Source organism: Biomphalaria glabrata, chromosome 1, assembly GCF_947242115.1.
Source record: "Biomphalaria glabrata chromosome 1, xgBioGlab47.1, whole genome shotgun sequence".
Taxonomy (NCBI): domain Eukaryota; kingdom Metazoa; phylum Mollusca; class Gastropoda; family Planorbidae; genus Biomphalaria; species Biomphalaria glabrata.
Window position 1 is genome coordinate 756,376 of NC_074711.1, and position 14,744 is coordinate 771,119.

At 34.2% G+C, this 14,744-nt stretch overlaps 1 protein-coding gene across 2 annotated transcripts; it reads left to right on the top strand.

Annotated features, from left to right (window-relative positions):
* Positions 1–2,914: 2,914 nt before the first annotated feature.
* Positions 2,915–10,523, top strand: LOC106050958 (uncharacterized). 2 transcript variants are annotated; one of them, XM_056018577.1, is made up of 6 exons: positions 2,918–3,094; positions 5,724–5,812; positions 7,431–7,512; positions 8,928–9,030; positions 9,527–9,661; positions 10,371–10,523. In XM_056018577.1, the coding sequence occupies exons 1-6, from the start codon at positions 3,022–3,024 to the stop codon at positions 10,408–10,410; spliced, it is 522 nt and encodes a 173-aa protein (XP_055874552.1). In that variant the 5' UTR covers positions 2,918–3,021; the 3' UTR covers positions 10,411–10,523. The 2 variants fall into 2 exon arrangements, with proteins under 2 accessions (XP_013061510.2, XP_055874552.1); XM_013206056.2 differs by lacking the exon at positions 9,527–9,661 and having other exon boundaries at positions 2,915–3,094.
* Positions 10,524–14,744: the final 4,221 nt, after the last annotated feature.

Consider the following 14,744-nt stretch of genomic DNA (forward strand, 5'->3'; position numbering starts at 1 on the left):
TGCGTTTTTCTTAAAATGTATTTTTAGGTGCATGTTGTCCACAAGAATCTCAAAATCTTTAGTTCTGTATAATTTAGACTAATAATTTTTCACATGTAGTTTATTGATAGTATATCATAGGTAATAGGCTGCAAAAATTTTCAAAATGTTTAATTTTCATTAAAAAAAAGAAAAATAATGATGTGACCGCAGTGAAAAATGTGGTCGAAAAAAAAATAAAAATTTTCAAAATTCATTTTGAGGTTATGATGCGACAAAATGTATTTAACCCATATACATTTTTTTTAGTATACACTTCTTTCACTACATCTTTAATTAGGTGATTTAATGGCTGAAGGTTACAACACATGACTTCTGAACCTGGCTTTGAGATTCAGAATATTTATACCTCTAAGTCCACCAAACTCTAATGGGTACTAAAAATTAGAGTGTGGTATCAGCCAGGATAACCAACTACTTAGTAGGCTAAAGTTTATATTATTGATTAACATGCATGGCTAGATTCAGTGGCGTCACTAGGGTCGGTGTCACCCAAATCAATTAGCTTGGAGATGAAATCCACCTACTCAAAACAATCATTGTCCCAACGCCACCTTGAAAAAAGACTGAGCAGTGACGGCTGAGAAGGATCATTTGAATAACATACCGAGATAATGCTACCAATAGAGAAATATTTTCCAGCACAGGCATTCGCCGTCTACGGAAAGAGGCGACTGAACGTCGATTGACATTTGTGAGATATATCATTAGTGTCAATGTGTAATGCTGAGTTCTTGCTTCCTGAAGTACTCTAGACACGTGACAAGACGAATATTATAAACTAACTGAAGCTCGTTTCAGCAGACAAACATGAAGTTTACTTTACTACAATAATAATGCACTGCACTCCTTGTTAGTGCTACAAGTCAAGAAATAATAAACAATCCTATCCGCATAGCAGCGGTATCAAATGTATCAATCACGTCCGCATCTCAGCGGGTAACAATTACTACTAGTGACACTGGAGCTTCAACTATAGATATCCATTGAAATACGAATAATACCTTAATATTCAATAAGCACATAATGAAATCAACTCTCAAATATTATTAATCATTAGTCCATCGACTTTCATCCTATATAGATATATATACACCAGTCCAGGAAGCAACGTCCAACCTTCCTGGACCGGGAGCAAAACCTTACTGACTTGACTTGACTGAACTCAAAGTCAACTTTATTCATTCTACTTCCTGTTTTCTACATCAGGAATTCCACGTGTCTTTTAAACTCTTAACATGACGTGAACTTTAGATCATGCAATATCAACTAAAACTGTGACAATTAGACAAGACGAAACATGTTTACTTAAGTCATCCTTAACACGAAAGCCGAAAAGAGGAGCGCAAAAACATGCCGTCAACGTTTAATCATGGTGTCACACCGATTCAAAAGGAAAGTACAACGGACTTAGGTTAGTTCTTTGAGGGGCTATTTAAATGCCCCAATTGTATATTGTCAAGAGAGGGGTGTGTAAAAAGTGAAATGTTGTGTGTGTGTTTGTTTATTTTATTAGTTGAGTTGTAGATTGTTTTTAGCACGGGGTTTTTCAAGGGGGGGGGGGACAATAAGGTTTCCTGTGGTCCGTCTAGTCAGAAAGCTGACCTTGTCTGAGAAGGGTGTTGGTGATTGTTTTTCGGTTATTATGCCTAGAGTAAGGAGATGTTATATTATTATTCTTGCTATGTGTGCGTACTGAATATTTGGGGTAATGCTATGATGTGTCATGATACCCTTATGTAATATATTATATTATAGGCCTATATTATATTGTTTGCAGTAAATAAATACTAATTTTCTACTCCTTCGTTGAGTGTACTTTATAATACTTGTACGCTTGTAGAGAACTACAGTTTGGGCTTAAATTAGCTCTCAAAGAACTAACCTAAGTCCGTTACAGAAAGTAGCTGTGGAGAAAGCTTGCAGCCCTATGTGTCGAATAGCGCGCGAGCGCTTATGTCAGTGTGTTTCTCAACATTTTGCATTAATAAAATGTTACTTTCGCCACTCAACTGATCAGATAATTTGTTAAGGGGGAGCGCCTTAATCTCACTCAGAGTTGTCTGGGGGGATCTCCGGGTGCCAAACGTTTTTCTACATTTCTGAGCTTCATAATCTCTTTCCCGTGGCGTGTACAACGTAGCCTATTATTTTTCTCATAATAAGAAAATTACTAGTCAAATCAAACTGAATTCAGAAAGTTTAGTACATGCTGATTCTAAACTGTGAGAAACATTTGAGGTAGCAATTTGTATTTTTAAAAGTTGTTTTTTTGGGGGAAGGTGCATTTTTCCGACGTGGGTGTCACCCCCTGATGGATGTCACCCGGCGCGGCTTTGCACCCCACGCCTCTCCCCCCAAGTGACGCCACTGACAAGATTGACACATAAAATGCGTAGGACGTATTTATCTTCTCTTTTGAAGTTATGTCTGTAATCTATATATATATATTTAAGCTTTAAATGCACGTGAAAATATTAGAGCTAGTAAGGAAGGTAATGTGAAGTACATTGTAAACTAAAAGAAAATGTTTTTGTAAAATAAAATATTGTATTGTCTTCATCACCTCATATCTGAATACAATATCATAATAAAGAATAAACGAGACGCTTTCCCCCCCCCCCCCCCCCCAAATCGATCAGGAGTACCCAATTGCTAAAAAAAAAAAGTTTTCATTTACACAAAAAAAACAGACTTTATTTATGTGACAAAGCAATAAAAAATAAATGCAGTGTGGGGCAATAATCTCCCACACACTCACTTGATATTAATATATAATTGATCTATATTGAGCTTTAATAAGTTTGTTAATTGACCCCATAAACAAATTTAAATAATAAACAGGTGTCGATTTGACTGTCGAGATATCGGTGGACTAATTTAATTGGGTGTCAAGTAAAAGGTTGATATAGTACAGTTATGATTGGCTTATTCTAAGTTTTTAAATTATTACCAACGCAGTTTGCACAGCTCTCAGAGAAAATGATTTTCAAGCTTTTCTTAGTTATTTTTTGTACTCTCTTTTGGAAGAGCTTAGGGCAGCATGATACAGAAGGTAAAAGTAGACCTAATGTGTTGCTAAATTAATTATCACATATATTTTTGGATTAGTCATGTCATTAAATTTGTAAAATATCTAGACTAACAATTATAAATCTGCGTGATTAGAGATATGCTACTGTTAGTAGTTGTTTTTGTTTAGCGCAATTTCATGCTTTTACCTTTTTCAATGGCTATGATCCTATCACTTTTCTGCACCAGTTGGGGGGGGGGGATAAGGGGTTATCGGAAGGTTACCATGATAGTTTTTTTAATGTATTTTATTTTTAAAAAGTTTTACGATTTGAATTTGAGGGCTCAAGCCAATACAATAACTACTGTGCCAGCGAAGTGCTTATGAAAATAAACACTTTCATACCTATCTATTGTTTCAAACTATTAAGCGATGACTTAATTTTCTGAACAAATTATACAAGGGACTAATTCAGCATATGCTGCCACATCTGTCAAGTACAGTTTCTTTCCCTTGTTCGGTACCAATCAAAATAATTTATTACTAATAATTAATTAACTAATTGGTTGTGTGTTTTTTTTTTATTTTACCTTCCACTTATGCTTTTTTTTTTATTACAATAGCCTACCTCTATTTAAGTCGCACATTGTTGTTTTGTCAGGTAAAATGTTGTAAAATGTTTTACATGTTTCGGATGTTCCTTCAGAGTTGAAGATTATTACTTCCTAGTCCAAACCTCCCGCAGGACGACGGGGGATGGGAGCGGGCAGGGTTTGAACCCGGGACCATCGATAAATCTGAACGACAGTCCAGCGTGCAAACCGCACGACCAGGCAGCCATACAAGGAATAAAAGGAATAATTGTGCAAAATTTCAACTTGACCCAAGATTGGGCGTGGGAGAAATAACGTCTAAACAAATTGTACAGGACAGATAGACAGAGTGTAAAAATGTAAAGAATACTGTTATGACCCTATTGGCGGCGCAAAAGGGTTAACTATAGGTTCAGCTGACACACACGTGAATCACTCAGGTCAGCTGCTCAAGGGGGTCGTGTCCAGCGACATACCGGACGAGAATACATGATCGATTCGGATAAGGCGGGATTTCGGACAGAGGGATTGGTGAAGAGCCGATGCCTCATCCTGGCCATGGATAAAAGCCTTTCCTTGGTCCATAATAGGGAACCGGAAGTTCTCGGACCTTAAGGTCATCTGACTCAGGGCCATGGACAAGGGACAGTACTACGATTACACGCAAATATGACCAATGTTATGGTCATGTGATCGAAAGCCTGCGTGTACGAGCGACAGTGTGTAAGAAAGTGGCAGTTCAAGACCGGAGAGCGTCGAGACCGGGACTGTTAGTCGGCCATGAAGTCGGTCCTGGTTGAGTTCTCAGGTGTTGATGTACGAGTCCAGGAAGAAATTGAGACAGTAGAGTTTTGTACGGTGATGTACAGAGTGACATTTTAGTTGTTGATGTGTTTGATGCCAATTGTCTAGTATTGGCTGTTATCTACTTATTCACTCATTATTAAAGTACCAGATTTTTTGAAGCCTTGTTGTCAGGTTCTTGATGTGTTGATGTGTTGTGTTGTGTTTAGCAGTGTTTACAGAAGGCCTGAGTAGGAGAGAATCTTAACAATACTTTAAAAAAAACATACTATACGTTTTATAGACATAGAGTTGAAGCTAGGTGCTGAAACAAATGATATATACATATATTAAACATAAATGAATAACAGCACCAGGGACCAAGTTTTTAAGAGAGAAAGTAGTGAATTAAAATGCTACGAAAATAAAGGGCATGCGCCGACCGAGGCTCGAACCTGTGACACTGGATTCGACACCACCGCCTATCGATAACGCACCAAGCGAAACTAGCCTCTAGACCATCGGAATGTCCAAAAAAACATTCTTCTGATCCAGAGTCATTTCGCCCGTATGCAAATTACCACCCCAGTGGTCAAAGGTCACAAGCTCCAGCTAGCCCCTCCCCCACCCTCGCAGCATCCGTTCACTAACAACTTCGATAGAGTGTATGTATCATTTGTTTCAGCACCTAGCTTCAACTCTATGTTTACGTTTACAGCATTATTGCTCATACCCACTGAAGCTTCTATATGTAATGTGTTTATGTTGTCCACTTGTCTTTGTGAGAGATAAACAATTAGATAGAGCCATCGTTTGTCTAATACATGCCTAACGGCTGTCAGTGTCGGCTCTATGGAAATTTGTTGTGATTACAAGGACTCTTTTTCTCATATAAAGACAACACATCAGAAACATTCGCATAAATAGAACAGATCTTTCATTAGAATAGTATATTCGCTTCACCAGGATTCTTTCTTTGGGGGAATGGACGGGGTAAAAAAAAGTTCCATTGTTATATAATCTAGCATTCATTAGTCATTAAGGAAAAAAAAAACAATCGAACTATACGTTTAATAAAGCAGGTAGTCTTTTTTAAAAACAAGAATTTTTAATGTTTTTTTTTTTTTATTGTTGCTGTTTTTTTTTTTTTTTAGATAACATTGGAAGTTCGTTTTTTAATGCAGAGAAACATTTTCTTCTTGAGAAAAATTGAATATTTATTATTGATTTTTTTAAATTAGTATTATTTAATTTATTTGCATTGCATATTTTAAAACTAGCTAATTTGCTCGTAGATATGTTGGCTTTTTGTCCAGCTGGATTTCGTCCACAAGGTGACCAATGTTTTCGAGAGATAGGTCGCGGCAATAGGGATACAGCTAGGGTAAGTTCATAAAAAAAAAGAAACGATAACTCTACAAATAGAGTTTCTATATCTTATAAAGTATAGACGTTACTTAAAAAAATGAAGATGATTACGTCCTACAGCTTTGATTGATGGAGACAATAGGTAACAAGTTTGAATTTTGAAGACTAAAAAGGGAGATCGTCCAGTAACCTGGAGTAAAACATTGTATCCAGGCAACGTAAATCCCTGAGTGTGGGTGAAAAGATGAAAGTCCTATAATCAGGAGTAAATCATTGTATCCAGACAACGAAAATCTCTGAGTGTGCGTGAAAAGATCAAAGTGTTATAATCTGGAGTAAAACGTTGTATCCAGACAGCGCAAATCTCTTACTATTTTGATGAAAAACATCCAATTAGAATTTATATACATTTACATTGGAACATTCAAACAGCAAATAAAATAGAGTTCATTATTCTTTTTTAGTAGGCCAAAAAAAAAATTTTTAGTTTTTTTTTTGTAGGATTAGGCTTAACCTACGCTTATCGATGTGTTAATCCAATCTGGCATGTAACGGCATGTTAATTATGGACTTTAACTCACTAAGTCGTCGATTTTCCTGGCCAACTCAAGCAACCCATTCCTTACTTTAATGGCTGTTGAAAACTTCAAGAAATTTCATGTACTTTGTCTTCAATAGAACCTCTGACAATGACAGGCCTGTCTCGCCGACAGCCATCCGTCATCTACGACACAGAGCCCAGCAACCAACCCACCAGACAAACAATAATCTCCCGCAATAACACAAGCCAAACGATGATGATCAATACTCTGCCAGTTCTCTATAATTCACTGCCAGTTCTCTATAATTCACCGCCTGTTCTCTATAATTCACTGCCAGTTCTCTATAATTCACTGCCAGTTCTATATAATTCACTGCCAGTTCTCTATAATTCACTGCCAGTTCTAATTCACTGCCAGTTCTCTATAATTCACTGCCAGTTCTCTATAATTCACCGCCAGTTCTATATATAATTCACTGCCAGTTCTATATAATTCACTGCCAGTTCAATATAATTCACCGCCAGTTCTATATAATTCACTGCCAGTTCAATATAATTTACTGCCTATTGTAGAAATACCCCCCCCCCCTTTTTTTTTTCATTGCATTTAATTTTTATCAATAAATATTTAAAATCTTTGTAAACACATCTTAGCCACGTGCCTGTACGTATCTACCTTTATTTCTGCAAGTGTTAGCTTAAATTAATTCCCCCTAGACATTACACGCAATAAGAAAAAAAAAATCAAACACTTGTTTCATTGATTGCTACTATGAACACGTGATAGCTGTTCAGTACTGTCAAGATTTTTTACAAGCATTGAGTGTTGTGACACTATTTCTTGTAGAATGTATTACCTGTATTTAAATGTCAATTGTAGGCATTGAGTGTAGTGACACTATTTCTTGTGGAATATAAATGTATTTAAATGTCAGCTATAAATGCAGTCGATTTGGTTTCACGTAACTTGGGAAAGGAAGCCCACCATTACATTCTTGAACCAGGGTCCAAGGATAGCCTACGTAACAAGCACGCCTACGATTAAACGTATAGACCTAAAGATATACAACTATTCGGTTTGTACTCTTAACAGAACAAATGTAGAGCTCTAGACGCCATTGTACCGGAAATTCACACGTGGGAACAGCAAACAAATTTAGAGATATTTATGAAAGGTAAGTCAAACATTGTATCCCCAAGAAAACAATAATCCACTTTAAAAATGACACAAATAAAATAAAAAATGTAAATTAAATACGTTCCTTCAAAAGAGAAGATATAATGTCCTTCGCGTATCCAATTAGACAGGGCCAGCCTTAGGCATAGGCAAACTAGGCAGCCGCATAGAGCCTACGACTGATGGGGGCCTCACATAGGACTAAAAAAAAAACATATTTTTTTTTTAGAATAAATAACTTGAATTGTGCCCAGTGCTATTATTGGAGTACACTATGATTTAAATAAATTTCCTTTGGGGCCAGCAAATTCACCTCGCCTAATGGTTCCAATTATCCAATGTCTAAAAGGCTTATACTCTTCTAAGACAAATGATTAAAAAAAAAAGCGCTTCTTTTCACTTGCTATTGTAAATCTTTTTTTTTTTTTTTGGCAGTAAATTAATCTTACAGCATACAAGAGAATGATGAGTGTCACAGCTTACATTGTGTTTGGACCTGTTAAAACTGACACATTTTAGAAACTTGTTTCTATGATTAGGTCCTATTGGTGTCTCTGTTTGGAACGAGGGTGTTGGTTGCCGAGATACTCTTTGCAGCGGTTTACTCCTAAAGAATGTATAGGCAGTGCAGAGGGATCGTAGAGATCTTTCCGTTTTCGTTGAATCTTCAAACAGCAAAATGTTCAATAAAACTGCTCCGCGAGGTGTCAGAACTTATGTGTGCATAGTGGTCACCAAGGAAAATAACCTGCTCGGTCTCAGGAATTTCAAACATGTCTTGTAAAAATCTTTTACATGTTTAGGATGTTCCTTCAGAGTTGAAGATAATTTACTTCCTAGTCCAAACCTCCCGCAAGACGACGAGGGATGTGTCCGGGACCACCGATTAGTCCGAGCGACAGACCAGAGCGCATACCGCACGAATAGGCGGCTAGCCATATGCACTTATCAAAGTGTTTATGCGAAGTGATATTAGTCTTTCTGAGTCGTTCTGTTTAGTTCCACTGTATTCACCGTGAAGCCAACACTGTGTCCCTTACTCTACTTTCTGCTTCGCCCTGCCAGAAGAAGGTGTAATCTTTTAATTAGCTGTGTCTAATTTCAACCTAGTCAGTTCGTCTTCTTATCTTTTCTTATATAGATTTTCTAGCATCATTAATAATTTAACGTTGAGACCAGTTTGTAATGTCAGGACATTCCAGGTGATTAAGATTATTGCCGAACAGTGCTATCACTTATATTTTAGCAAAGTAATGACCAAACTTTGCTTGCTGGACATGTATAAGACTAAACACCGAAATAAGCAAACCGGAAATTGGTCCGATGCCTGTTGTGTTGTCGTGAAGGGGAAGCTTAAATCTAGTTAAATCGTAAAATTGATTTCAATAACTATTTTTTTTTTTTTATTCTCAGAAGAAAAAATTAACAACCCAGTTTGGCTCAATGGCGAGTTATCAGAAACTAGTCACAGAGAAGGTTCGATTAAATTTTACTGGCCTTCCCGCTTTTTTCCTAGGTGAATAATGTGCAAAAATAATAATAATTTTTATTTGCATTTATATAGCGCAACTTTCATGCTTATAGTATACCGGTACTCATTTGGGCTATGGTCCAATCTCTTTTGAAGACAAAGACTGTTTTCGTTTTCTCAGCGATTTTTGCGCCAGTTTTCACAGCGCAAAGCCATGACGCTCTATCATTTTTTTTTCCGTTTCCCTTGATCATTACAAGGAAAGATCTTTGAATGCTATCATCATTTCCTGTTATTTAAAATATCATTTATACATTAGCACAAAAAAAAAATCCATAAAACTCGGTAATTTATATACTGGCCTTATGATATTTAAGAAAAGATACAGGCCCCATGAAGTAACATTTAGCTCTGATTCTGTCTGCTATTTTCTCATACATTATTTTGTTGTTAAAAGCGCTATCGTTCTTATATATATATATATAACCCTAACCTATAGATCTATCTATATATATATGCTTAAATGTAATTACATCTACAGACTTTCGAACTTTAAAGAAATGCCTCTGAAACTTTTTGACCCAATTGGAGATTGTGTGTACATTTCTCCGAGAGAAAACTTCTTTTGGAAACAAGCGTCTTGCAAAAATAGTATTCAAATAATATGTGTTAATAGGTAGGATTTAGGATTTAAGATGGTCACAACGTTTAATTTGTTCGCTTTTATAGTATTTCTGCCATCCTACACTATAGTAAGCCTATAACTTACATAATAACAAATTCTAAGAAATCGTCTTCAAAGTAGAGGAAAAAAAAAACACAGTCAAACTATTTGGGACACACGGCCATTACTACAGTTCTTCGAAAGCGATGGCAAGCATATAGCAATGTGTATGATTGTATAAGTATAAGTATTTTAAGAAAAATAAACATAATTAAAACTGAAACCAAATTTTACACGGTATAGAATTATTTTGTCTAATGTAACCCGATGGGAAAATTATATAAGGTCCTGAATCATTCTTTACTAATGAGTTTCCTATCTCCTTCTGAAATGAAGATTATTGCATCCTTAATAAAATAGCAAACATGAGGCTTCGAACTCGGAGCTATCGTCATTTGATGGTGACTAAATTGAAGTTTAATTATTTACATACCGGTATACTTTTTGTGTTTACACGCTCTCGTAAGTCACATGATCAAAGATCACTTAGTTTAGTAGTAGATCTAGAACTGAGAAATACGTTCACTTTTTTTGCAATAATTATAGGCCCTTTATCGTTCTACTATAATGTTCATTTACCCAGCCAAAAAAACAACAACAAAAAACTAGGATGTTTGATAACGCTATTCAAATATAACAAAACAATTTATTTTTCTTTCAGTTTAAGGAAAATTGCTAGCATGTATCGTAAACGAGGCTGAAAACTGGGTCATTCTCACTGTACGAAAATAGCCAATGAATCATTTGTTGATCTCAATTATAAGTGCTGTATGTAGGCCTAATCATATTCGACAATAAATCTATTGCCATTTAACTTTTATAGAATTTATTTACTTTATTTACTGTATATATTGTTATAAACCTGGTGGTGACACAGATGGGAGTATTGCTGTGTGTGTTTTTAACCCACTAATTTATACAAATCGTCAAATAATTAAAAAACCAACTAGATTAAACAACACATTAGATCTCTTCTTAACCAACAGACCTGGTAGATTATGATATTATCCCTAGTCTATCAGACCATGATATCATTAAAATACACGGTCAGATAAAAGCAGTAGCCAATACAAAAACCAAAAGAAAAATCTTACTCTGGAATAAATGTAACCTAACACAACTACACCAAGCTGCATTAAACTTTCAACAAACTTTCTTATTAGAAAAAGAGTTTAACCGATGACCTCTGGAATTTCATTAAAAACTATCTAAAAGCATTATAGAAAATCATATACCAACTAAATACACATCAAACAAAATAAATAAATGCTGGTTTAATAATAGATTAAAGAAGCTTTGTAAACAGAAGGAAAACCTAAATAGAAAATTTTGAGAAACTAAGGCAGAAAGAATTTATAAAAAGAATATAAAAATTAAACACTAAACCCACAAAGTAAACCGACAGCTGCATATTACATAATTTGAACCAAGTAGACAACATTGGAGATATAGTAGTACAGGAAAAGGGAATCCAAAAACTATTAGCCAACATCAAACCGAATAAAGCGTCTGGACCTGATGGTATTCCAGCTAGATTACTCAAAGAACTAAGCAATGAGCAAGCACCAGTGTTCAAAATACGTTTTCAGGCATCTCTTAACCAGGGCAGAGTACCAAGGGACTGGAAAGAAGCTAATGTCACAATTATACATAAAACACTGAACCATAAATTCGCTCCCTTTAAACATATTTTCTTCATAAATAATGTATTTTAAACTCATATAAAAATAATTAATTTAATAATTAATGTAATAGAGAAAACTTTTCAAAGTATTATTATAAACATTAAACTGAGTTTACTATTTGTAGTAGTATGATAAGTATTTTAAGTTGAACTTGTAAAATTGTAATTGATTAACTCAAGGCCTTTTTTTTATTGCTCTTTACATAGTCACTAATAGAAGTTGCTGTAAACTGGTATCCTCCTCCTGAAATTTTTCAAAATTGTAGACAGTCATCATTGACACTAAGACAATACCATTCCCAATCTAATCATTGACACTAAGACAATACCATTCTCAATCTAATCATTGACACTAAGACAATACCATTCCCAATCTAATCATTGACACTTAGACATTACCATTCTCAATCTAATCATTGACACTAAGACAATACCATTCCCAATCTTATCATTGACACTTAGACATTACCTTTCTCAATCTAATCATTGACACTAAGACAGTACCATTCTCAATCTAATCATTGACACTTAGACATTACCATTCTCAATCTAATCATTGACACTAAGACAATACCATTCCCAATCTAATCATTGACACTTAGACATTACCATTCTCAATCTAATCATTGACACTAAGACAATATCATTCCCAATCTAATTATTGACACTTAGACATTACCATTCTCAATCTAATCATTGACACTAAGACATTACCATTCTCAATCTAATCATTGACACTAAGACAGTACCATTCTCAATCTAATCATTGACACTAAGACAATACCATTCTCAATCTAATCATTGACACTAAGACAATACCATTCCCAATCTAATCATTGACACTTAGACATTACCATTCTCAATCTAATCATTGACACTAAGACAGTACCATTCTCAATCTAATCATTGACACTAAGACAGTACCATTCTTCATCTAGACAAAATTTACATGGTCACAGTTGATAGGCTTACATATGGTCACAGTTTATAAGTGAGGAAAGAAACAAACACTAAATTTTAAGAATCTATATTTATTAATACAGATACATAAATATATATAATATATATATAAAATATAAATTAAAAAATTAATATCAAAATATCAACAGATCAAAATGTTAGTTTTTTATTGCATTTGCATTATAACAGAAAGAACTGGTATAGAAAAATACAAGACATACATGTGGGAACCATGGCAAAAGTAAAAACACAGCATATTTGTATTTTGTTTTATGCATTATTCACCCCAGCAGCAGTAAATCTCTATATGGCATAAAAAGAAGGCAAAATATGAGTAATGGTTTAATAATAATATCTGTTCTTGATGCTGAAGATTAAGGATGAGTGCAGTGTTTCATGCAAACCCAGTTACAACCTGCTTTCCTCTATGCCAGTAAGGACAAAATGGTGTCTGAGTTGATCTTTATAGTGCTTATGGGAGCACTCTGTTATGCCATCCTTGAAGCTTGCCAAAAAAAAAAAAAAGATACCCTTTGACATGCAGTCATCCCCCATGAGGGGTATTTGTCCAACTTATCACAGCTGTTGAATGATAAGTAGTGTATCTTTACTATCCACACCAGCCTCCAGCAGAGCATGATTATTTGTAAGGTAGTTCTGCCAGGGTAGGAAAGTGTGGTGAGAACTACTGCTTGGAAGACACGTTTTTTAGTCTCCCTTTAAATTGTATACTATTTGGACTTTTCTTTTTGGTTTATCAATAAGTTAATGAAATTAAAAAAAAAATAAAATTGAATGTAGAGTTCTAAAGAAAAAAAATTGAATGTTATGAAGGAAATAGATAACATTCTAAGGAAATAATTTGAAAATTTTGACACTTGTCCCTAACCCTAAATTCTAACATCTTTCATTTTGGGAGGTAACTTTAAAGGGAGGATTACAAACTGTTTTTCCTTAATGGTGAACTAGTATGAACATACAGAAACACATTATCATTATTGGATCAGTATAAGATATATCAAAATATGATGCCATAACAAAATTAATTAAACTGCTTGTTGGTGGTCGGTCATTGACCTGCAGCACCAGATTGCTAGTACAACTAAACAGATGTAGGTGTTTTATATTTTTAATTGTGGAACTTGAAAAAAATTATTTTTTTTTGAAACAAAAGTAAATATAACTTTTATTACAACATAGATGCTAACCCTAACATATGAAATGAAATAAATCTAGTAGCAATAATAAAAAATGGTATTTTAAACAAAATCTAATTCACTACAAAAAAACTGTCTTTACTTTTGAAATCCCTGGGTCATCTGCCGTTTCACATTGCATTACAATAGACCCTTTTTTTAATTTCATCATCCTCACCGCATATCCATCAACCAATAGCTAACTTCTAACTGTCACCTTGGAAATACTGCTATACATATTTTTATGAACATACAAAACATAATCATGTGATCAGATTGTATAATTATGCCTTTATAATTATTTTATCTAAGACTAAGTAATTTTAATCATATTCCATGAATATAATGTTGAGATCTTGTTTTCTAGTCTTAACATTAGGAAAGATTACAATCCAAAAGGATAATAGTTAAAGAACTAACAAACTAATACTAGAAAATGGTAAAACATAAAAATCATCACTGAATACAATATATATGTATTATATATAAATATTCTCTGAATACAACTAAATTAGAAAAATGTTTAATATACACAAAATGGAACGTTTTTTAATATTTTGAGTATTAACAAATTAATAAAACAACAACATGTACCTGTACTAATTACAGCTAAACCTAGATGTATTGGATTTGATGAGAATATTTTGTTTGATATTTTCAAGTATTAACACAACAATCTTAAGAAAATCAACTTTAGGACTAGTGTGTCAAAAAAATTTAATCCCAAATAATAATTTACAGCTTCCTGTTAGCTATAAGCAAAATTAACACTGTGAGTTACATAAGAACTAAAGGTGTTTAGATGTACATAGTAATTGTGATGGCCTGTTAAAGTATTAGAAATTTTAATCAGTGTTTGTATTTAGAGTTGTATTAAATCTTATAATTTTCCAGGAAAAATAGTAGAACTGTACAGTGACTGCATAAACACTTCAAGGGAAACTCTGATGGTTTTTTAAAATTTGAGTTATTGACATTATTTAAATTATGCGTAAAAAGTTGTAATAGTAAACATTTTACCATTTTTTATTTAAATGCTTAGAAACATTTATATTTAATTCATTAGTCAGTAAATTCTTGACATCTAAAAAAAAACAGGGTTCTTTGAGATTTTGCTTTTAGCTGTCAACCGTCCCTTACCTAAACAATACTGAAAGAGAAACCACGTTTAACCAATCGCATTGCGTCATTCTTA